The sequence below is a fragment of the Aulonocara stuartgranti genome (assembly GCF_965226115.1).
Source record: "Aulonocara stuartgranti genome assembly, chromosome: 1".
Taxonomy (NCBI): domain Eukaryota; kingdom Metazoa; phylum Chordata; class Actinopteri; order Cichliformes; family Cichlidae; genus Aulonocara; species Aulonocara stuartgranti.
Window position 1 is genome coordinate 9,015,214 of NC_138939.1, and position 25,973 is coordinate 9,041,186.

A 25,973-nucleotide genomic window follows, 5' to 3' on the forward strand; every position below is an offset into this window, starting at 1 on the left:
GCAGTGTGCAATGGCAACAACCCTTATGTTTTAGTGTTATTAACCATCATAATAGCACTGGGTACAAAAGATAATATAGGTCTCTTTGTCTTCACTGCAGGCACTTTATACCGACGACCTGATGGAAGCAGTTGAAAATCATTAAAGAGGGTGAACTGAACACAACATGACAGAGGTTGCTTTCCTCAGCACCTGCCTGTTATAGAAGTCCACAGGCTGGATCTGAGACCTCCCTGAAATCTGACCAGCCACTTTAACCAGGTTACTAAGTCTGGACTTATTATACAAAGACATATTACCATACCAAGCAATGATACAGAAGGTTGCAGAAAAACAGCATAGCTATTGTTTTATTTCTTATTATAGGAATTGCTTGGACAAAGGTGTGGCATAAGCAGTATATGGGAAGTTAAGGTGGTAAGGGGCTATTCAATGATACCGAAGCCACTTTGCATTCATGCACTGTGCATGATGTACAGGACAGTGAGAAACACACATTCCTGCACCCAGGCCTATCCCAACCAGCCTGTGCCAGTGTTTGGCCAGACAGCTAAGGAAAAAAAGAGGAATCCCTGGTGTTCTGTGCTTAGTGCCACTAAACAGGCTTTTGTATGTGCTATACACAATGGTCCACCACTGGCACTTTGGACAGCGTGAGGGCTCTGCTGCCAAGGGAGCTCCTAGCTGTTGTTCTTTTCATCTTAGTTAAGCCACTTGGCCTGCGGCAGAATGGACATGGAGAAGAAAAGAAAAGCAGAGGCTTGAGGGAGATGGCAGGATTCCTCCCCTTCTCTCTCTGGGACATGTTTCTTCTGCATTTTATTCTTGCACCCTGGGTCTGATTCACCATGAATTCTTTGGAACACTTTGGTACCGCTTAATTTACATGTATGCCAACAGGCTTTTAATGTATTTAAAACTTGGATGATGTTCAAAGGGCGCTACAATTCCTCTGAAATAAGCCTTTTGAAGGCTTTATCTTGTTCTTTCTCTTCTGGCTAATCTTGGAGCCCTCAGTATGCCAGAGCAATTTTTCTAATGCCAATTAAGCTTGACATTAGCATAAAGCAGCTTTTAAAGTTTTTTTTTTCTTTTGAAAGGAAGACTGATGTTAAATGGACACTTATTTACACTCCAATCGTCTGTTTTTGGAGTTTCTACACAGAGCAACCTTGGTAGAAGAAAGGACGCTGGTCTTTGTTTCCATTATCATAGCATTAACAGATGGGAATATAAAGGCTAAGATTTCTCATAATAACAACTCAACACATTTCTTTGCAAATTAGCACTCCCTGTGGTACGACATCACACGTTTTGTGTCCAAAAGAAGGTTATGCTATTAATGCAAAACACGCTGGCACTCTCTTTCATTTCTCCCTAGAACTGTATAATTGCCATGGAGTGCAAGGAATCAATTAATTACCATTAGGATGTCTTCCCAGAGAACAGTGAAACACACACCAAATGGTTTTTCATTAGACACAAATGTGCAAATCTGACCCAGAGGAGAAACATAAATTCTTAGCAGATTTCTTGCATTTTTGAGTGGAAGTTAAAAGGCTTGTTCTTTCGCCACATGGCAAGTTGGGACACATTCCAATCCCAGGGAAAAAGCACAGGTTCCACCCAGGGGAACAGTGCGGGAAAACTCAAGATGTTGTCTTGCTGGGATCTTGTTTCTCAGTGCTGAGGAAAGTGGAAACAAATAAATATGCAGTGTGACTTTGTTACTTTGTGTGGATTATTTAAATTATGATAAATGGCTTCATTAACCAAATCTTTTGAAGTGAAGTCAATTCTTTTAGTCAACTTGAAAAACAATATACTGTGAAATAGACAAGCCAATATGCAGGGTTTGAATCAAAACACAAACAAACAATGCCTCTAGCTCATACACATTTCTCAGTAGTTGCTGCAAGTTTATCTTATCAGTCAGACCATTCTCATTCCCATGAAATAATGCTATTTCATCAAAGCTACTACTGTCTCTGAGCGGCGTGACCTTTCATGACACACTGGTGATGGGACACAGCTTTCAGAACCCAATTCCAAGCAAGGGCAAAGCGAAAACAAAGGTAAAAAGTGAGATGGGTATCAGAGTGAATAAAAAGTAAAACAAAATGCAAAACACAATGGTCCAAACAGGATAAAATCCAAAGTCTCCTGGCTGAAAAAAATCTGACTTATCTTTGTAAAACTGAGCATCTCAACACGTGAGTCTATGGAAACTGACTTGTTTTTGAGCCCGCCCTAATTGGTCATTTAATCACATCACAAGTTGCCACACTGGTCAAAGGGCTAGTACAAGGGTTTTTTTGTTTTTTAATCATGCAAAGGACATCTGGCAAAAATAAAACCTACCAGATAGTGGCATATAGATAGATTTAAAAATATATATATATTAAACACGCTCTTTTGTGCATGTGCAATTTTCCATGCCAGTTTTCTACCCTCACATTTTCTCCTTAATAGTCACTTTTTTCTCAATAGTTAATGGAACTGAGCCAAGCAAAATATGTTGTACCTGTGATATTTTTTGTATGGTATAGTATGTGTCTGTTCTACTGCAAACGCCTGCACTCTTTTATAGAGATATGTGTTACCCTGGTTTATGTACATTGCAGTCTCCTCAGTCCTATACAGCAGATATGCACATTTCTAATTTCTTCCCACTAAACGCTATCTTGGATTGACATTGTGAGGTGCACAGCTGTAACTGTAAAGGATGTCTTCTATTCAAACATATAACATCAAAGGCAGCGAGAGTAATTTTCAGTTCAAGTTTTTTTATTTATTTTTCCAGTTCCAGTTTCCTCACCCTAGTTTTAGGTGTTACCACTGCATGCAAGACATTCAGTAGTGAGTGATAAACCTTTGGAGATGAATAACTATATGAGAAATTCTACACTGCTGCACACCTCAGTGACTTCGCCTCCCCACCAAACATCTCATTGTTCTGAGGTATATTTATAGACTGAGGAAACAGCTTTACACTTTTCCATTGTTTTTGGTATATTTTTATGAGGGTCCCCTTTGATAATCGATCATTATACAAACTTTTACATTATGGTAAAGGTCAAAATTAACTACTGTCCTAATGGTATAAAGACTTTTCATGTAATTAGTAGGATCAGTTTAAAGATAAATGCTAATTAGGATCTTGTCCTTAAAATATATTTACACAGGTGGAACTTGAGTAAACAGGTCGATACCCTTAAGTAGTTTTTGTAATGCATTTTTTTCAATTTGTGCATAAAACGAATTCATTGGTTCTGCAGACAAAATCTCAACATTTTCTTAGCTCTGTATAGAAAAATAGTGTATTTTGACAAACTGAAGCAAACAGCATGGGACCTGAAGCTTTTGCTCCAATGAAACGATGCAAAATTATTTTAGGTAAAAAAAATATTAGACCTTGTTACTATTCAACCACTAAATGCTTGAGTAGCCCAGTAATTTCATTATACCAAACTGGAAAATTAACCTCACCTGATCATGGAGTAGAATAAATTAACTGTTTATTCTACTCCAATGATTCGATAGAAATATGCATTACAGATTTTATTTTGCGGAAAAAGAAACACACAATAACATCTCCTTTCATTTGCAATGTATTTGGACCGAAACTTTCTGAAACCTCACACTTGAGCCACCAGTTAGCTTACCCTGCCCCTTTTACCCAGCCCCACAACAACATTCTTATACTGTTTTCTGTACTTAAAATGTGTTTTTCAAAGATACTGAAGTGAAGTGAGCCCATGAAGGCACTGTTGTTTTGTAGGAGACTCTAAAATGTTGATAGGAGGTGGTCCTGCATAGAGGTCAGCTAACATAAAGAACTTTGCAGGCTGCCTGCTCTAACTACATGTGGGAAATGTCAACCAGTCAATACAGCTTTTTGCCAACCGCTTTTCTTGCCTGCCTGTTACTGACCATCATAAGCCTGACAAGCTAAACTGCCTTTTAACTCTACCCACACTGTGTTTTGCTGTTGTTGCCTGTTGTGTTACCTGCTGCCAAACTGACAGTTTGATCATAAAGTATTGATCACACCTGGCCTTGAAACCATGTTGAAGACTTTTGGGGTGTTATACACAGACAGCAATGCGAAACCATGGCAATCATTCCATATTTTAGAGCCTTGCACAGGTCGCTGGTGCGTAAAGCATTTGATTATGTTTATGCCATCCTACAAAGTCTAGTGCCAAAGTACCACTTTACTGCTAGACATATTTCCACACTCCCAGCATTATGGGTTCATGAGCTGAACCAGGCACTTCAGTGATATCTGCTAAGTGGGAAAAAGTGACCAATCCATCAAGAGTAAGGAATGAAAATACAAGTCAACTGCAGTGTGAAGCTGAAGTGTAAAGCTTTTGCTTTTTGGTTACTGAGCAAAGTAAACTCAGACAGAATGCTGCTCACACATTCCTGAAAAAAGTTGGAGAAAAGAGTAGTGCTGACAGCGAACAGGTCTCCAAGTAAAGAGGCTCTGAGATCGCTTCTGAAGAGTCCGTGAACATGTCTCTCAACACTCTCTTGTGTTTCTGTCTCGTTATCTGATTCTTTAATCACATTTCTTTTTTTTCTGTGTGTGATGCCGCTGTGACAGTGCTTTGCTGCTGTCACCTCTCAGCTACTGTGGGGTACCGCTGTGAAGCCGAACCGATTCACTGTCTAAGAACAGAGCAACCAGAATCATAGTAGGAGAGACTTTAAAAGGAGAGCCACATAAAGCAGGGTGTCAGTCTGTCTCAGAAAAAAAGGAAAGAAAAAATCTGAAATACAGGCGCAAACAAGGTAATTTGCAAACTGCATAATTTTCTTGAAAAGAAATAAAAAACTGCTGTTCTTAAGTATCAGACAGACATCCCCTTCCACGTACACACACTGGAAAAAAATGGGAGTGCAACCCATTAGCAGCAAGTCACTTGCACTGAACGTCAGCATTAGAAAGTGCTTTCAACTCTGCTGGCTGTCAGCAACTCTGGCAGCTTCGAAGAGCTTTAGCTTCGACTGAGCATCTCAGCAAAGGGGCTGTGGTCGCAGTGACAAAATCAGTTTGAACTCTTGCATGGAGGATCTGTTAAAAGGGGTTTCGGATCAAAGCAGCCTAAGTGGGTCAAAATTACCTTGACCATCTGAGAAAAGTCACATTTTGAAGGAGGGCGGGGGTAATCTGCAATGTAGAGGGTAGATTAACATTTTGCCTAGAAGATTCCTCCTGCAGACGTCAGATCAAAGCGGGCGAAGCTTTTATTTCTTCTCTTCCGACGTTCAAATGGCTCTGTGTTAATTTGGTAATTTGGCTGGTGCTTTACTCTGTGTGTAGCAAGGTGAAAATGTGTTTACCCTTTCAGTGGAGAAAATGTCCCGGGGCCTTCATTGCTTTGCTTTTCGTATGAAATACAACAAAGAGGTCTACGTTTGTTTAGGTCCTTAGGAATATGAATGTGCTTAATACCACCTCCAAAATGTGATAGCGTAAACTTTTTAGACCAAAAAATGTTTTATTGTCTACATCAGGGAGAATTTACAGCAGAAGGAACACGCTCTGCTTTCATTTCGAGGAGACTTTAATAAACAAAAATCGTAACAGCACGGTTAAACTGTGTAAAAAGCCAGTCCAAAGACAGATGAGCACAAACAATGCACTGAGCCTGTCTAAAAGGGATTTTTATATTTATCTTTTGTTTATTTTTTTCCCTTTTTGGTCATTATACCAGTGTGGCTTTAAAGATGGAAACACTGCTTGTTTGGATAGTTCTCCCTTTTTTTTATTACTGACTGAATTATCATAACATTTTGTACAAACACTCAATTCCCTGACTGCTGCTTTGGTTGACACTCGTGGTAGTTTTCAATAACTCTTTCCAACAACTCTTAAATGTTTGGAAAATTTGATGCAGATGTTTGTGTCCCACAAAATTAACAGCAGTATCTTTAGTGGTGTTTATCATCTATTGCCACCATTAGGTCATTTAAAAAACAACAACATTATTTTAACAAAATGTGACCAAATATCTGCAAAATTAATTACATTCTAATCCCAATAAGTATTATCATGCTAACATGGTAAAAAACATACCATACATACCATAACAAGGCACAATATATTTTGCTTGGCTCTGTTCCGTTAAGTATTAAATAGTTTAGTTTTAGTTTTAGGATCTTATCATAATAATTCCCTGTATTTCAAATTGCTTCCTTTTCATGCTTATTATTTTGACAGCTTTCATACTAAAACATGTAAATCAAAGTTTTAAACCTTGAGAGCTCTACACTTTTCACCCTTTATTGTCACCATCTTGAACTATGTCCACACATACACAAGTATTTTTTTAAACAGAGATTTTTTATGAGCTCATTTTGAAAAATATCTTTGTTCACATGAAAATGCAAAGCAGCAGGCGGCGACATCACCCCAATTCTGAAGAATTATTGGCTAATCAAAAGCTCACAAACAATAACACAGCACAGTCTGATAAAGTTGCACTCCTTGACTTTGGTAGATAAAATCGTAGAGGTTTCCTTGTCCACATAGTAATGAAGACGCAGAGGTTTTGAAACTCTTCATGCTGGCAGGAGTTTTTCAAAAGCTCAGTTTTCAGTGACAAAAAAACATTTTGGTTTTGACGAAGGGCCAAAATGGATAGACAATATTAAACGTTTACTAAAATACCTGCGTACATGTGGTGGCAGGTTTGGTCATGTAACGGAAACAGAGGAAAAGTAAGATGGCTAAAAGAAAAGTAATTTATTTACAAACTTGAGTTCACTGACTGTACCCATCCTTCTTCTATCTGCCATTTTAAACAATGAGCCTATTCAGTGCCTTTACCTTTAAAATAGTAATTATTTTTCATCTCTTCCCAAGTGTCAATGGCAATGCCAGTGCTAACTTGCTGGCTAACAGGCGCAAATTTTTATACGCGACAGACGTTCAGCATTATATCAAACGAGTATTAAATGATGTCTTTACAGTAAAACAACATAGTATTAAGTGTGGTCTCAGGGATGTACTACAAAGTGCGATTCACATTAAATAACTTAGCGAGCTCTGTTGAGCTTAAAATCAGGTTATTGTTTTAACTGGCTAAATCCCCATGGTAACTAGTGCTGAGCACTAGTGCTGAGGGTTAGGAGCTGGTTATGTTCAGAGTTTGTTTGTTTTTAGTCACCTGTAAGTGCCGCTGATTCTTTTTCTTAAGTGCAGTATAGATTTTTCTGAAGGGCAAATATGTTTTATATGTGCAAGATGTTAAGGCCTGCCTTAGTAACAATATAAATGAAGCCCAGCTGTGGTGTTAAAGCAGCGCAAACTGTGGATTTGCACTGGAATTTGCATGCATTCCTTTGGTGGTACAGAAAACATATAAATGTTTTCTGATCTGCTGCTAAGTCTGTCTGCTGAAGTGCAGCAACTAGAGCACAGAACACACTCCAATAATATCTGATCAATCAAAAAAATGTACTGCACTTTGGTCTACTTAAGCAGTTTTCATGTTTCCGTTATTAGGCTGTGGGATGCTAACCTTTAATGTTTAAAATGTATCCACTTTAAAGTTTTAGAGTTCTAATCTGCAGCCATGGCAGCTTCACAAAAAGAGTTATTTGACACATGAAATGCCCCTTTTTACATGAGCAAACAGAGGGAGAAGCCGAAAGCTTGGCTTAACAGACAAAGTTGATAACTACTGTTGTGATACACATTATTTCCTTCTGAGGTTTTAGGTTTTGTCAATAGCTAACACAAAGAAAGCCTGGTTTTGTAGTATACCTCTCAGTTACTTGAGAAATGGGAAATGTTTGCAATATTACTGGAACTAACATAATAATCCCAATTAATGGTTGATTGGGTTCTCTTTACTTTCTCATCTTTTTAATACCTGTAATTAATTAATTACATATTGTATAAGTGAGGTTATTATTCGTCTAAATCCCACTGTACTCATCCTAAAGAGCAAATGCAGCGATTACTTGCTACAGTGTGTGTGAGCCCAAGAGAAGCCAGATCTTGAACAAAACCTTTTTTTAGTCTGTCTAGAAAAAAAATATGATATTGAAGCAATAATGAACCGTGGCAGTAACGCAATGGGAGCTCTGTATGAGTAAATGGACAAGAGTAGAGGAGCCATAATAGATTAAAATCAAACAAAAGGCTGTATTGACAAATTACCACAGTTCTTCCTGTGCTCTCTGCAAAGAAGGGAACAAATATTTGTTTGCCTTCCCCTCTTCCCGAGAACCTGTCAGCTTTGTTTATACAACCTTTATCTTTACAATAGCTGCGGTGCTTTATTTGAAATCTACAGCTGCAAAGAGCAAACAGAACTGAAATGTGTCTGCTTAAAAAGTGCTCATGTTTTCAAGTTATATTAGCAATACATATTTGTCTGTATTAGAAAACACAAACCTATATTTTTTCTTATATTTTCTTTACTACTCACATGTATACATTGCATACACGTGCACTTGAATGATAAATGACAGAAGCGATATCTGTTACTTTATCAGAGGATTTACTGAAATCATCTTTCGTCTCAGTTCATTAGCAGAGGTAATTTCTGTTTTAACCTAGGCCGTGCTAATTCCAGCCTGGCCTTTGGTACATGCAAGGCAGCCCTTTAAAGATGGCTTTCTTTTGAAGCCTGCTGGTCGAGCTGTTCAAAGCTGCAGCTGTTTTTGGTGGCGTTTGACAGCTTTAATTGATGTTTATTTTGGCATCGAGTTTCATTCCTTTCATGCAAATGTCCTGCATGCAGCGAAATGGGTCAGGGCAGCACTAGGTGGGCACAGTTTGTGTGTACTAGGATAAGAGCAAAGTGCTCAACGAATTTACATTTTAGATCACAGAATCTCAACAAGCAGGGCACTACAAAAAGCAGTTACACTAAAGCTTAAAATGGGAAAAAAAAAGCTTCACGAGTCTCTTTGATTAGATAATAGATGGTGAAAACATTGTGCAGCATATTAATATGTCTTGTGTTGCAAAGAAGCATTTTGCTTAGTTTCCAATACCATAAAGAGACCATAATTTCCATCATGGAAAGAAGAATCTATCTCATTAACACTACCCCAAAGATGCTTTTAATTAAGGATTTAAAAAAAAAAGGTTTATACACATTTGGTATCTGTGTGAATGCCTTGACTGTGTTTCGTAGTGGTGCTGATGCCAGTTGGCCCACCTGCAGATCTGCAAAGAATTGCCCACCTTTACTTAATACATGTATCTGCCCCAAACCCATCCCCTTAACCCCCTCCTCATCGCTCAGTCCTTTTCTCTACACCATGGCTGACATCACTCTGGAGGCACGCAGGGGCCTCCTCATCTGCTCCCAATTACAGCCTTGCAAACTTTGCAGTGGAAAAGACTTCAAACTGTGTTGAAACCAAGAGGAACAACCGGAGACATTGAGCAAACAAACCAGTGATGAGGTCTGCCACGTCAAGGTGTGGCTCTGTGTGCGATCTTCCAATGACAAAATGCTTTAAATTAAGGTGCTGCCAGGTCTTAGAAGATAATATTAGAGGCAATATTATGGGGATGTAGATGTGGACATGTAGATGTTCTGATGAAGGGGGAAAGATCTGCGTGAGCAGTAGTTAAACAAGAAAGAACAGAATATGAATAGGACATTGTTTGTTTTCCCATTCCATCTGAATTTGCGTGAGAGCAAATAATGTGACTGGCTGTATCTGGGGTTGTCCTGAGGTCAGAAATGGCCTTTTCATATTTGTTGCTTTTTTATCCTCACAGATTTATCCTTGGGCTGTTTCTCCGATTTTCAAAGCATTTAACTTTGATAGATGGAGGGAGATTTGTACTTTGTACTTGGAAAACATGCGTAATCTTGGATTAAGCTGCAATACCATTTTAAGGTCAGAGGTCTACTAGCAATAATCATGCCTCAAAGTCAGATACAGTAGAAACAACAGAGAAACCAAAGAAGCTCCTCTTTGATTCTGCTGTGCTGGAACAGACCAAGAGAAAAATACCAAGACGCGGTTGCAACAGCTAATTATTAATTATTACGCTTGTGTGTTAAGCTTTTATGTGTTTCTTCGACTTTATACACAAAAGCAATGATATTTTTTAAAGCTTAACTTTTTCTGTTTGTATTTTTTAATACTCAAAGATTTAGGTAACACCAGTGTGGAAAGTCATTGGCTAGTGTGGTGATGTAACCTATGGCAGCAGAGGACATCTGGTCTAGCCAGATTATTTGGATGGTGGATAATGGATATCCGGGCTTACAGAGATTTCCTTCTCCATGTTCTAGCCATTGTTTATAAACATAGAAGAAATTTTAAAAAGCTAAATTGTCTTCAGATGATAGCCAGTGATTTTAAGAGAGAGTTTGCATTTTCCAAAACTCTCTTTTGCTCAGCATGTCTACTGTTTAGTTGCACAACCAAAACCTGATAAAGCATAACTGGTCATAGAGTTTATACTACATGTGCATTAAAACAGAAACATAAAAGCTTCTGCTGCCAGAAATATTTTTTCCTTGCCAAGAGATTTTGCATATTCAAATTCCTGTTAAGTTACAGCAATTGTATACATATCCCTATGTCAGACAAAAAAAAATTGCATGAATAATATTACTAAAAAAATAGCCTAAAAACTCTCTGAGATGTTAGCATGTGTTAAATCACTTGCATGTTTCCTTATGTGTTAAAAAAGGATCACTGAAAGGATTTGGTGCTTCTTTAGTCTGTAAGCCAGTGAACGTTTGAAACTTCCATACTAATAAGAGTCACTGAAATAGAGCATTATAAGGTACTTGGCACACAAATTTTTAACAGGTGATGGTGAAGGTCACTGACATTGAGAGTCTCACAGTCAGAGACTGTACTGTGACCCATACGCTTTCCAGATGTTTCCCAACATGCAAAGGGAGACAAACCTGACCCTGCTTCATCCTCCAAAACAAAGACTCATTAATAATGTAGTTGTAGAAATTAAACGAGGTTTTACCTGCATTTCAGCAGTTCAACTGAAGATGGAATCTATAAGCCATAATGGCATAATGGCAAAGTCAGAAAACAAAAACTTTTATCAACTATATTGTGAATTCAGATGCATTAAAACTCAGTATTTGATCATGGAGAGCTGGCAGATACTTCACTTATATTTAGCCTGGGGGATGGGGTCATGCTCTCTCTCTCTTCCTCTCTCTCTTTCTCTCAAATTCACTGACCCACAAAGTATTTGGATCGCTGGATGTAAAATAACGTTTGTACCAACTGTAAAGCATCATGATTTTGTTTATTTTTATCTTAAGCCAATAAACAATGTACCAATTCCAGTCCCTGCTCCTCTCTGAATTTCCTCCTGGTACCCAACTAAATAGGACAGCCTCCAGCAGAATGACATGACAAGCCTCTTTGGACCCTTCACCCCCTCTTCATTTACCTTCAACCCCACCCCCAACTTTGGAGTCAGTTGTTTGACTGCCAGACATCCAATGGGCCAGCCTTTCTCTCTCATGGGAAAAAGACTTCATTACAGAGAAGAATTGCGGCATTGTGAGTCCCCAACTGCCCCTTCTCACAGGAGAGGGTGGAGCCTGGCTGGACACTGGGGCATCATGGAGTGACCTGGCTTCAGGGGTCAGTTCACTCACTGTTTGGAAAGCATCTCACGTAACGCATCATTGAGTGATTGCCCCCTCTCCTCAATCCAGAACGCTTTCACAGCCAAACAAGCACCAGTGTACTGAGCAGCATTCCACATCTTTTGCAATACTTTATGAGTCACATGTACGTACTGAAATACTTTATCATTACCTGTGTGGCCAGTTTAGTTTCTTAGCAGAGGTGGTAAAAGCTTTAGTTTCTTTAATGACTCAAAGACTGTTTGAATTTTTTTTATTATTACATCTGAAAATGTAAATGTGAATTTAATTTTCACACTTTCAGTTTGACTTTGGCTTTACTCTTCAACATAACCCTAAAGGTATAACCTCCTCTCACGATGAAAGGAGCTTGTGGATGGTCATTTACTGCACCAGCTGCATTTGACATCTTTGATGGGTGTTTTTTTGTAGCCTAACAGCTGACCTTGATCATCACTCTGTAGGTAAGAGGACTATTTCTGTAGCCAGCTTTACTGACTGCGTATAGAAAATTTTTGCGTACTACAAAGTGAGCAGTAGTAATGCATACACCAACAGGGGACAAATAGCGGGCGAGTTAGGAAGTCTGGTTAATTTAAGAGCAGTTTATCAGCTGCTAGAGGGAGCTGCAGTTTCTTCTTCTCTGTAAAGGACACAGTCTGTATACAACATAAAATGCTCAAGCTGGTACATAGGCGTGTCTTGACAATAGAGTGACACAGAAGCTAACCAACTTCGGTGATTTCTCCTTGCGGTGAAAACTCTGGCTCAAGCCAAACTAAAAGACATTTTGGAAACAAGTAGACTTCTGCCAAAGAGAAAAAATTAAAACACAGCTGAATGTTTTTTTCTGACCTCCAGTGACATAACTTCTACCTTTTTCTCCAAGATACACAATATCAGTGCTTATCAGTATATCAGTGTCAGTATTTCCAGATTAAGCTGTACAGATGTTTAACAAACATAGGTGAGTTTGGTGTTAAACTAAGCGATCTAATCTTACCAATGTTAGAGTGCTGACATAAATAAGACAATAACCAAAGTACAGATAATACCAACTGAAAAATGTAAAAAAAAAAAGAGTTGGAACCACTGGCAACATAAGCTGGTAGCAACATTAGATTTTTGTCCTAGACAAAAAAAAATCCCATCAGAGAAGCCAATCAAAGCCGCTGCATGCCAGCATAACGGCAATGAGCCTCATTTGGATAGTAATTGGAGAAGTGACAGTATGTTGCCTGAATGATAAGTTTAATCAAACATAGAGTTAGTTTAGGCAGGGCACAGAGTGAAGCTCAGCATAATGGCTCAGCGCACAGCCTTGTACACATCTAGTTGAGTATCCTCTGTTGTGCATGCTATGTAAGCCTGCCTGTACAGCTCTAAGATACTTTGTGACCCATCTTCACCGCAGCTAAGCCCTTCATGCTGTCTTAATCAATATCATATCTGTTGTCACTGATGTATACTTGATCTGCCTTGATGCTGCTCTCCCAGCAGGGTATGAAGGGTAGTGAGGTGTCCCATTGCTATGCTGCCAAATTATATATTACTGGAAATATCAGTCATGACTATAGTGGTTTGACTGACAAACAGTTTTTAGCTTTGTCACTGGGGGCTTTTTCCAATGGTGCTTAATTTCAAGCCCTGCTGTTCTATTTCACATAGCCAGTAGTGTGGCTATACATTCTTAATATTGTTACTCATGTTTCATGAGTGTACTTATAGTCATGTATCAAATCCGGTGATATACCCATGCATATATAAATATCCAGTGTAATTGCATATCTATTAAGACAATATTTTGTGAAAAAGCTTGACCCTGCATTTTTTTTCCTCAATACATTATTGATCAAAACTATGAATGTTGTTTTGAAAAAAGAACTCTGCTTAGACTTAAAAACTAAATGTCTAACTTTGTTCTGTCTCCACATTGTAACCATACAGTATTCTAGTTTAGAGGCTAAGACTTACAATTTAAATAGGTTTGGCTTGTGACTGAAATAGGACTATAAAAAGAATCAGTAATCTTTATTATTTATTTGTTCACTGTATTGTACAGTGGTTGAAACATTTTATGGAGATAGAAACCAACCAGTGAGGAATTAGTGTTGCTTTTATTGTTTTTCTTCTAACATTTCCTAATTGCTTTCTTGCTAAGAATCAACAGGCAGATTTCTGTGGTGTTAGCTGTGAGCCAGTTGAGAAATGTTTTATTGCTGTGGAAAAATAATTTTAAGTACTTGCTTACAAAGCTGATGAGGCATGCCCGTTTCTGCTGACAGCACTCTGCAGCTTTTGTCTGGTTAAATGATGTGCTTTATGAGATTGTTTTTAAGTAAGGACATTAAAAAATACTTTGCTGCAAAATCCTCCTGATAGTTCTTCCATAGAGCATTTCATGTTATTGTATTATCCTCCAGCTTAATAAATTGATCATTTAGTGAATGTGAATAATTAAATGTTCATTGGACCTGTATTTACATAGCACTTATGGTTTTACTGACCCCTCAGAGCACTTTATCATTCAACTAGCACTGATGCATTGGGGGATTTGTTGGGTTCAGGATCTTCAGGATCCACTTTATCTCCTGAGCCACAGCCATGCACAAGTTTTTTAGTATTTTTAGATTGTTAATTAAGATGTTGCCATCATGTTTTGTCTTTGTCGGGAACATATTATAAAAGTCTCTAACTTCTCTAACTTTTCCTCAGTAGTAAATCTACATCTGCAAAGAAAATAATTGATTAAAAGAGGGCTTTACTCTCATTTTTATCCCCATGTGCTCATTCCTGGACACTACTGAGAAGTTTACATGACACCTTGTTCTAAATAGTCTTTATTTATATATATCCCACAGGTCCATCCATCCACTATCCAAAACAAGCTGTTTTAGATCCATTCAATTCTACTTTAATCCAGCTGCCTCTTGAAAAACAAAGGTTTGAAACAACAGTTTTAAACACTGTCTACACTCACAGCTGGAGCTGTGTGCCTGAGATGTCCATATTAAGAATATCTATCTAATATAAATGCCAACAAATAAACCAAAGACCGTATGAAAGAGAATATTTAACAGCCTGAAATCTGAACTTTTAGCTCACAAGCATTATCTTGTATAGCAGAAAAAAATGTTGAAAAAGTAAAGCATATAGGATAATCTCTTTTAAATTATTCAAAAAATAGTTTTTATTGAGATTAAACTCTCCCTTACAAGAGAGATTTTAAACACTGAAAAGAAAATCATCAGGTAGAAGCAACAGAAGAGATGCAAAAATGATAAAACAAAACAAAACAACCCCCAGTTTTTAAAGGGAGACAGTGCCTGAAACCATTTCTACCAAGCTTAGTTTGTGCATGAATATCTAAGGATTCAATTAATCATGCGCATTTAACAAGATTGAAATGAGAATAGAAGAGAGGTAGTTCAGAAGTTTAAACAATAGAGCTTCATAAATGAATAGCATGAGAAATATCAGTTTGATTACAACAACATTTGTATCAGTCCCAAAGGTACATGTATAACAGACATAAATACAATTATACGTACAATAATACTGCAATACAATACACTACAATAGAGCACCTGAGTTATTAACTTGTGTGTATTTGTACATGTGCAACATATGCTTTCTAGTGCAAAAGTGGCTATTAGTCAAGGTAAGTGTTTGGCAGAAAACTATGTGACAACCATGACAAGATGACCCTGGACTGTAAGGCCATCTAAACTTTTAATAAAGAGCAATCATGTACTGCACAACGATAAACAGTGTTTAACTGTTTGAGTTTAGTTTGCACAGCACAACAATCCAAATTACAACTCAGTGGTTGGAGACTGATATGACGTGTGACTGCATATAGTTAGGAAAATATAGGCATCCACTAAATCTAACTCCATGCAGCAATTCTAATACTTTTTAAATTGTTTACAATGGAATACACAGGTGAACGACAAAATGGTCGAATTGATTGACTTTGATGGTTCCTACAGCTGTGTGGATTACCTTAATTTATTAAAAGGACCTGTGTTTGCTCCTGTGTTTCACAACACGGTACTAATGTGCAAATTTAATGACTTCTGGTGCCGTTACTGCTTCTCTCAGCAGGAGTCAGTATTTTGTTTGTCAGACTGTGTGTTTTCAACACTTGTATTACAGTGACTCAGTTCGTATTTGCAGAATTTAGAACACTGAGTTGCAGTGGTTGGATAGGGGATCTCAGTGTGAAAGGTTACAAGCCTGTGGACAGGAAGTCTTTCTGCAGAAAGAGCTTCACTGTGCCAAACCATGGGAGAAAGTGCTGCTAAATATTTGGGTATTATCCTACAACTGTTTACCTGTGTGGACCTCAGTTCTTGAGTTGAATGCTTTGAAGATGATATAACAGTCAGTGCAATTTGATCGTGGCTTCCATGATTGAACCCAAGCAGAGAGAGCAATTTCAAAGGCTGCTGAAACTTTTCAAAACACCAATGGCCTGTTAACAGCCCAGGATAATGAATTCCATAGCACCACAAGCCTCTATGTGTGGGAGACTTCGAGCTTAGCTAAATAAACCTTGTCTGACTGAGTGGCCCCACTGGTGCCCAGCCCTACGTGGACAAGAGCTGCTTGGTTTCTCACAGTTCAATGGCTGGGCTCAGTCATAAGGACAGCCTCATTTAACCTAAACTTACCGTGACAACTGCTAGCAACGTCCCACAAGTCACACCTCCACTTTAGCCCCTTTTCCATTACTACCTTCTTGGATCAATGCGTATCCTGCTCGTCATTCGATGAGTCATGACAGCGTCTCGTTCACGAAAATTAAAATCTGGCAACGAGGGTCTGCTGAAAAGCCACAGACGGGCAGCAGGTATATTCTTGCCTCGACGTCCATCTTTTTTAGCGCTTGTGTCACATATTAATTACATCATCGGACGCTCAAACGCATTGCTATGACGACAACCACACAGGTTAAGTGGTACAGGATTGTAATGTAAAACCAGTTGTTCTTAGTCGAGTAGTGGCGATCCGTGGCGATCCGTGGCGATCCGTGGCGAGTTGATCTGAGGAGGTATTAATGGAAAAGGGGCTTATGTCTCTACGGATAGGTTACTGTTGGCAAGGCTTTTGTTAGTGGATCAGCTTGAGATGACAAACTGTGTCTCCAGAGGGTTCAAAGGAGTTGTGCTGGTTGAAGCTGATAGCAGAGATCACTAGCCTCTCCTGTGGTGGAAGTGACAGGCTCTGATTTTTTTTCTTCTCTCTTCATTAACTATTCACATTTGCACCTTATGTGCAGATCACCATCACCACTCGACATGAGTCCAAGGAGTTCAAAGGCAGAGTTGCTTGGAAGTGTGCGCGCCACCCCAGGAGTCGCCGGGCCTTGGACACCTGCAGAGTGGTGGGTGCTGAGAGCTTGGGCGTGTTTGGATCAGGGACTGAATTTTCCTCTGAAGATGAGGAAAAGGTTTATGGCACGCTCCCATGAGAGTGTCTCCTGCTCTTTGAAGCTCCTGTCTTGGTGGCTGCTCTTATCTTTAGGAACGGATTATTTTATCTCCTCCTGTTCCTTTCTTTTTCTTCTTCTTCATCTTCTCCTTGCTTTCCATCAAGACAGGTTTTGTATGGATCTTTTAGGAGATCTTCTCCGTACCCTTGCTCTTTCACTCCATTCATTTATATTTTCCCCCTTTCAGGGTACACCCAGCCTGCTTTCCACGACTACTACCCCCACTCTCTTCCTTTTGCTTCCTCTGTTGCACCCGACTCTCTTTCTCTTTTCCCCGTCTCCTCTATTCTAGCTTTCCAACACATGACAGACTGTGTAATTAATGAGCATCATAAACCTCTCTTTCTATTAGCTACCCATTAGTAAACCTGGCAAGCCTGTCATTTTGGACAAAAACACACAGCTCCTTCATTTGATCCCCACATCAAAGGGGGAACCCCACTGTTTTCGGCTGAATACACTAATTGTGTCCTCGTTCTGGATGGGGCTACACCCCCACCGCTTCAAAAAAGCAGCCAGTGTCTAGTACAGATAGTAAAGAGAAGTACAGAAGCAGAAAGTATTGATTATATTGGCCTAAATTTGGAGACTTTTTGACATCAGAAGAATTAGTAGTCATTCAGCGGTGCTCCTAAAAAAAAGGTCTGTTTCTGTGTGTTGCTTTGCACGCCACTTGCTCTCTTCATTGTTCGCTTTATGTAGACACATTTTACTAAAAAGAAATGTCAGCGAGCTTCAGGCCCCGTTAGAGGTGTTTTATGTGCTGCTGTTAAGATAAAAAGGAATTTTTAAGCGGGATGATAAGGATTCCCCTACTTTACACTACAAACCAATAATGTTAAGTACAGGATCAGCAGTCTTAGTATTAGAATGTGCTGTCTGCAACATGCACTTTTTCAAATTTATTGTTTCACTACCCAATACTAGGCAGCACGGTGGCACGGTGGTTAGCACTGTTGCCGCACAGCAAGAAGGTCCTGAGTTCAATTCCACCATCAGGCCGGGGTCTTTCTGTGTGGAGTTTGCATGTTCTCCCCGTGTTTGCGTGGGTTCCCTCCGGGTACTCCAGCTTCCTCCCACCGTCCAAAGACATGCAGCTTGTGGGGATAGGTTAATTGATTAATCCAAATTGTCACTAGGTGTGAATGTTTGAATGAATGTGAGTGCAAATGGTTGTCTGTCCCTGTGTGTTGGCCCTGCGACAGACTGGCAACCTGTCCAGGGTGTACCCCGCCTCTCGCCCTATGACAGCTGGGATAGGCTCCAGCGCCCCGCGTGACCCTGAAAAGGATAAGCGGAAGCGAATGGATGGATGGATGGACTACCCAATACTTATTTTTTGCATTTTGTACATTTTATGCTGCTGTAACAAAACTAGTTAGGACCAAACCAAGACTAGGAGTGTTGCTTTAAGTCTTCCAATATTTTGGATAATCTATATATAAACTACAAATGTTCCCATTAACATGTACACAACCCGTGGTTTTAATAGTAAATGTGTTTTTTGGGGGGGTCTTCATAATTTCAAATGCAGGGAATTTGTTATCTTTTATTTTTCTTTTCAGTGCTTATTTCCAAGCTCTTAAAGAAACTTGTTGCACAGTGTTGCAGTGTGTAGCTTCATGTGATTTAACACACTTTTACTCTACTTGCCTCAAAGACCAACTGACACCAAAGAGTCTAGAAATATTCAGAATCCAGGTTATTTCCATTACTTCCACCATGCAGAAAGGCGAACACATGCCAGGCTGTCGTTCCCCCCCTGCAGACCCTTTGCCTGACACATCGCATGCTGAGCCACTACAATGGGCTGAGTCACCACCACTGCAGGAATCAACACTGTACTTCAGTCTCGATTGTCTTCTGCCCTTTACAACATCCACGCCCTTTTGTTCCTCAAGATAAAGGCAACAGTCACATGTTTGAGCTTTAAGCGGCCAGCAGCTGCTCTTCTCTCCCTCTATATGCTTCACATCCCCCTCTTCACCACCAGGCAGCATTCCCTCCAGCGCTCTCTCCAGGCATCAGGCCCCTAACATTGTTACAAGGACATAAACACAGACAAACCATTAGATGCCCCTGAATTTAGCTGCCTCAATACCCCCCATTATGCTTGTTTCCTTGGAGAATGCCCAGTTTTATGATGGAATGAGCCAGAGCTGACCACCAAGGTAGGTGCTCCCCTAGGCAAATAAATACTTACATCAATCAGACAGGTGTCTAGAGAATTTAGCTTTGTTCTTATGAAGCATTTTTTTGCTATAATGGAAAAACAGAGCAATAATCAAGGGACTGATTTCAACTCCATTTGACAAATGCCTCAATAGAAGCGAAATATTTACTCCATTTATTCTCTGATTTGATTGTGTGTCAGGCAAAAAATAAACTGTACCCCTGATAATGGGGATTGATTGGAGGTTTGGGGGTTCACGTTCAGGAGATGGCTCTAAACCCCCCCTCCACCTCCTCCTCTCTCACAGGCATCAAAGGGAAAGCTAGGAAATAGGGCCTGCAAAGCCATCTCTCCGTTGGCCTCTTCAAAGGACAGGAAGTGTGTCAGAGGGACAGGCCTTCTTTTCCACCGAATTCAGACGAGTTGCTATAATAACACGTTCATCTGTGTCTGTGGCAGACTAGTTCAAAGGGGAGTCTGATTCCTCTTAGTACAACACGTGACGATGGAGTCATGATGCGGAAAACATTGTGCATGTGGACCAGCCTAAGGACATGTGTCTACTGTACAGCCACATCCTGAAAGATGTGTCCTTCCTTAAAAATCGGGTCTGAGGCAGGATTAGAGTTTTGATATTAACAACTCTCCTCCAGGCAGAGGTGGTTATTACCTGCTTAACTACACAAGTTATAACTTCTTAAACTCCCATGCTGGTTAGACTTCAGTGAAAGTTAAACCTGTGAATGTAGAATATGTGGCTGATATTCGTCTCCGGTATATTTAAACCATACAAAACATCTAGTCTGATCACGTCTGTATGTTTCAGTGGGAGTGGAGATTGCCACAAAAGTATCAAAACTTTTGTGAAATTTGTGACAGATGGAATCGCAGGTGGCTTTCTAAAACTGTAAATCGGCAATGCTGAGCATTTGAAAGCTTCATTACATTTTGCATTTTACAAGCAAGTTTTTTGAGGCCCTTTCTCAAAAATGTAACGCTATCAACAACTGTGCTTTTTAAATGGGAATAGTCCTCAGGTGAATACAGTGGGATAAAGATCACATAAAATATGCACAAAAATGAAAATCAGCTTGGCTTCTAATTTAAACAAATAAACAACAGTCTGTAGGCTGCCAGCATGTGTGCTTCACATACTGGCAGCTAGGGCTGGGCGATATGACCCAAAATTCATATCTCGATATTTTTTAGCTGGATGGCGATATAAGATATATATCTCGATATATTTTTTTTAAGCCATAAAGTAAGAACAAAAAGAGAGTTCTAAGTCAAAGCTGTGTCCCAGATGTCACACAGGCACTTTTATTAACATACAGCACAGATGTACATGAAAAATTACTCAAAATTAAATTATGAGCATTCATTAAATAATAATGCTCCATAAATAAAAGAAAACAAGGTTGTTTTTGTGCTAAACAAAGAGCTCACAATTGTGCAGTCAAAATGTAAACTAAAAGACGCTGAGCGTAATAACAAAGACAGACAGATTTCACAGCTGCTCTGTTCCCAAGTTTTACTGTGTGACTGATAGCCTGGAGTTTGAAATCCGCTTCATAACCACGTCTCTTACAGGTGCCATTTATGGTCCTTATACACACACAATACGGTAATATTACGTTGATGCACAGTACATATCACTCCGCGAAGCTCTTCGGTAGCCGTAATGCGCCGACAATCTATCAAGCGGTGCAGCTCCTTAGCTTACCAAAGTCGTACTCAAACATTTTTGACAGATTGCTGAGCGCCGTGTACTACATAAAATCGGTTCGCGGCCATCAAGCACAACCAGAATTCATACATAAGGCGCGCTATCAACTTTTGAGAGAATGAAAGGATTTTAGGGTTAGCGCTGTTAGCTCGTTAGCGCGGTTAGCTCGTTAGCATGTTTAGCTCGTTAGCACGTTGACGCCGTCCAGCCCCACGCATGGGGAGATGCGCAGTAACTCGTTAACGGAGATTTGCCGTGTCCGTCTTGTCGCTGCCTGCACGTGAAGCGATGGGGTAGGAGGGGGAGTTGTCTTCAGTGAAGGCGAGGCGGAGTAACGTTGTGTAGAGACAAAAGTGGACGAAAGAGAGGCAAACTTGCGGCTCCACAACTATAATTATAACGTAACATAGACTGTATCGATATAAAGGATATTGTCACATCTTATATCTCGTATAAAAATATATCGATATGTTTTAAAAACTCGATATATCGCCCAGCTCTACTGGCAGCCTGTATGCTGGAGGCACACGGGTAAAGGCAATATGTAAACATAAAAACACAGTGTTGACTTCTTGACAGCAGGACCCAGTGATAGTATAGGAGTGATTAGCAGCACTGTAACAACATGGATTTGCATCCAAGGACATCAAATATTAAAATTGTCCTAAAATTGAACAAAGACTTCTGTTTTAAGATTTAAAGGGAGAGGAAAAAATTTCCATGACACAGAAACGACAAAAGAAGACTAAATTTAGACATCCAGCTCTAGGAAAACCATGCCAGCATTTTGCTGTTTGATTGAAAACGCACATGAAACATTACCTTTTATGCAATTCTCACGACCTGCGTTCAGGTGACAGTCCTCAGAAAACTTATGATTCAAATCCTCCTGTTATTTATAATATGTGTTTAAATGTGATGTGAAGTGTCAGGTGAAACATTTGTTCATAAAACCTAGCTACACCAAATAAAGGACACATGACTGATCGGATTAATTCAAATCAAAAAGGACATAATGGTTTGACTGAATTGAGAACTTAATACTTTAATTAGTTTTTTGTACAGTGTGAGTTCTTTGAGATTAAATCATACAAGAATCTGAGGAAGAAAATGTTGTACAAGTGATAGGAAAAGATTTCTTTTATCTATTTCTTGAACCAAACACTCTAAAAAAATTCCACTTCACATAATGGATCAGGTTGGATTTGATGTGTTTCAGACCAAAAGAACACTGTGATTGAGCACTAATTGTAATGCTGCTAAAATTGGTGCCAAAAAATAAATAAATAAATCTAATATTCAATTCCTGTTCAAGCTCAGTCTTTCACTGGTGATGATTAGAGTATCGACTTTGCAGTGTTTTCTCAAAAGATGATGCCCACTGTGCGTTATATTACGTTCACACTGAGCTACTGGCAGCCTGGCATGAAATGGCACAGTGGCTTCTGTCTTATATCTGAAGACATCAAAAGAATCTTAGCCCGCTTTCATCTGCTGCCTCAGTCCACTAAGACCCTTATTTTCATATTAGAGACCCCAAAAAGAGCGGGCACTGACCACGGAGCCCCGTATGAAATGACTTTTACCCCTGGGAAGCCCATCTGAGAGGATAATGTTGATAAAAAGTGAAAAAGTAGTCAGAGGTCAAAAGAGAATACAAAGAGAATGTGTATTTAATGATTGCACGCTTCGTCAAAGGTAATTCAATCAAAATAATGAAAAAAAAGAAAAGATTTTACATACTTTGCGATGTGAGACGCAGAGAAATTATTCTGCCCGAGTAAGCAACCCAAACCCCAAGCCGAGGGAAATGTTTCACAGCTTGCCAGTGAATCTATTTTATGTTTTGCTTATTTGTATTTCATTTTAATATAAAAGCAAGCAAGCAAACAAACAAAAAACCCACAACAAACAGACGTTTCATACACGCTTGGATTTGAAATAACAGCTGAGGTCGCTGGTTTGGGATCATTTAGGATGCCACCAGACCCCAACTGGCAAAAATGAAACAGAGAAATGAATGTTTTGGCGTCACCTCGCGCGCGCTTGAAAGCCAGAGCCGAACGGGAGCGTAAAGGCAGACAGAAAATGTCACGACGCTCCGGAAAACCTGAGATGTAATTTTCATAATAAAAGCATTGTAAAGCACGAACATGGGTCACTGAGGGGTTCTGTTGTATGTGTGTGTGTGTGTGTGTTTTTTAACCCGTGGTGCACCTGTAACCAGATTAGGTTTGGTTTCTGGCTCTACGTCTTTAAGACTCTAAGAGTGTGCCGCATTGTAAATATTTGCTATTTTCAAAGTCAGAATGACATGCCCTTCTCTCGGTCCATTTTTACTTGAGCTATCGCCAGTCGCTTGTGCTTTAATCTGAAATCGGTGTAAGGAAGTCGCACAGCCTATTGTCTATCGCGCGTGTCGTCAGTGGCGGCGCTCTGGATCAAAGGCTCGTTTGGCTCCTTGGTTTTATGGTCCTGTTCTGAGCGCAGTCTGCTCTCGGTCTCCACGGACGCTCCTCTGTCTGGATAGCGCGTCTCTATTTTTTTGTTATTCCTTCTTTGGATTATATTCATCTGATGGTTTTCAACTCCAACTCGATGCATAGAAATGGGTAAACTGCACTCGAAACATGGTAAGACGTCTTATTCCCGAGAGAAAAATCACAGCTGTAGTTGCTGGGTGTTGCGATACTTTCGAGTTACACATTGATTGTCTCTTGTCTTTCTTTTTCTTTTTCTATCTCCTTCTCAAAAGCTGCTATTTGTAAACCGCGGGAGAGTCCAGAAGGTAAGCGCACTTATTCCCCTACATGATGCACTCAAACATTTTCTGAGCATTTCGGTCAGTTTGTGAACAGCGGAGCAGTTTCCAGAGTCCGTATCAGCCTCAGTTTATTGCAGCACGAAGACCCCGAGAGTCTTTGAAGGTTAACGCGCTTGTAGTGTGAACACACTAGAGAGAGAGAGGAAGAAAACGGTTTGTACTCACTGCTAATACTGCTGCTTTTGTGTTTCAGGCGACAGTTTTGTAGTGAATGCCTGTTTGGCGAGGAAGGGAATCGATGACTGGCTCGTGAAGCAGAAATACTACTGCACGAGCTCGCGCCTCGAGCAACAGGACTGTCACCACAAGAATAACTGCGGGTTAACTGCACGGGTGAGTGTGACTGTATACGTACACTCGGATATTCACAATGAAGTTTTGCTCCACGACTTCTTTTATTTGTAAAGTTTGTCTTGTAACTCAAGTATTGCGTGTCTCCTCGTACATGTTTCACACCTTAAGCAGTTTTTAAAAAAACATTTTATTTCATATTTTTTTAATGCCACTTCTACGATAGCACGCGAAGCTACATTTAACCTCAAGTGTTGTCAGTCTTTTTTGACTCTTTGGTGGATAAACTTTTAACAGTGGCTGTTCACGGTGAGTTAAATGTCGCTCATGACGGGATAAAAGGTAATTAAAGTAAACCAATCGCAATCTTACTTTTGTTTTCCCTGTGAGCAAAATAAGACCGTTGAGCTCACAAATGCGCAGCCGTATGCACTTGATTGAGGGATTATTTTTCAGGTAACAATAGATCAAGCCTTGAAAGCAGCTCAGTGTGACAGTCCGGTGACAAGTGTGGATCGTAAGGGCTGGAGAGAGAAATGTTGGAGGTCATGCTTGTTTTGTATTTTGGCATTGCCGTAAACACGGTGCTGTTGTCAAGCGGGGAAATCCTTTGGAATTGCTTCAGAGGAGCGTTAAGCCTCTTTGGTTTGCCATGCCTTCCTCAAAGGCAGCATGTTTGAGGAATTGGAGCCCATCAAGAATTTAAAAAACAACAACAACAACCCCCCCCCCCCCCCAAAAGAAAAAAAGAAAAGAAAAGGAAAATCAGTCCCTCCACTCACAATCCAGACAGTTTGAGAAGAAATACATCAATTTATTAAATGCATCCCACAATCCAGGATATATCACACCTACTGTAATATTCTGTTGTGTTATTGCATGGCATGATTTTCCTTTTTAAAATACTCGACAGATCCTTTAGTGTTCAGTGTTCTTAAAGACTAGAATCCTATCATCAGCGACATGCAGCTCCGTGGCATCATTTTCATGCAGCAAGCTGAAACCATGTTATGCCCATGCTTTTGAACTGTAAATAACACAAGTGAGACAGAAATACACATGCAGATTATAATTCCTTAATGAACCACTAGTATGAGAAGTCATTGGCATACAACCCGAGAAAGTGTAAGGCAACAAAAAGGTCTGCTGATTCCCACCAAAGCCAAAGATAAAATCCGCTGTTGTTTTGTCTGCTGGTGCAAGAGTTCTTTGGTAGATTTGGTAAGCGGAGCTGTAGAATAAAGTGTAGGGAGCTTGGCATCTACATGAAAAATTGTTCATCCTGACATGTGCCCAGAGCTGCAGCAAACTTTATCATATGGTAACAGGATCACACTCACAGCAGGCACTGGGATGTATTTTGAAGAGGGGTTTTATGGAGGAAAAACAATCTGAATCCCATGTTTCTTTTTCAGAGCATGTAGCTGCTGCTGCTGCAAAAATCCATTCCATTTATTTAGCTGTTTATATGTTCAGCGGGGTTCATATGCTTCGGGCAATTTAAGCATTTAAAACCACATTATTATCATGCAATTACCATAAATTGTTACTGCAAAAACAAACATTCGTTACTTTTTTCCTCGACATATTCACATGCTGCTTTTCCCAGCAACAGTCATGTGTGAAGTTTTGGCTCAGGATGGATGAGGCCCCCGCCAAAAGGGTTGGATGTTTTTGAACAATTTAGAGTTCAGCTTGTATAAATAATTCAAGTCTCGGTGTCTAATAGCTTATTTTATAACTCAGAAGGAAAATGAATAAAAGAAGAAAAGTTGTTTCCACATCAATATTTATTTGAGCACTTTTCTCTTTTGTTTTGTGATTATAAAGTGGATTCTAAA

General features: G+C 39.7%; 1 protein-coding gene across 1 annotated transcript in view; it reads left to right on the forward strand.

Moving 5' to 3' along the window:
* The first annotated feature begins 23,420 nt into the window (after positions 1–23,420).
* nkd1 (NKD inhibitor of WNT signaling pathway 1) overlaps positions 23,421–25,973 on the forward strand; it is a 33,309-nt gene continuing 30,756 nt past the window's right edge. The window contains exons 1-3 of the mRNA XM_082542205.1: positions 23,421–23,650; positions 23,773–23,805; positions 24,035–24,174. Of these exons, the coding sequence (XP_082398331.1) occupies positions 23,626–23,650; positions 23,773–23,805; positions 24,035–24,174 (198 nt within the window). The 5' untranslated portion in view covers positions 23,421–23,625. The remainder of the gene's footprint in view (positions 23,651–23,772; positions 23,806–24,034; positions 24,175–25,973) is intronic.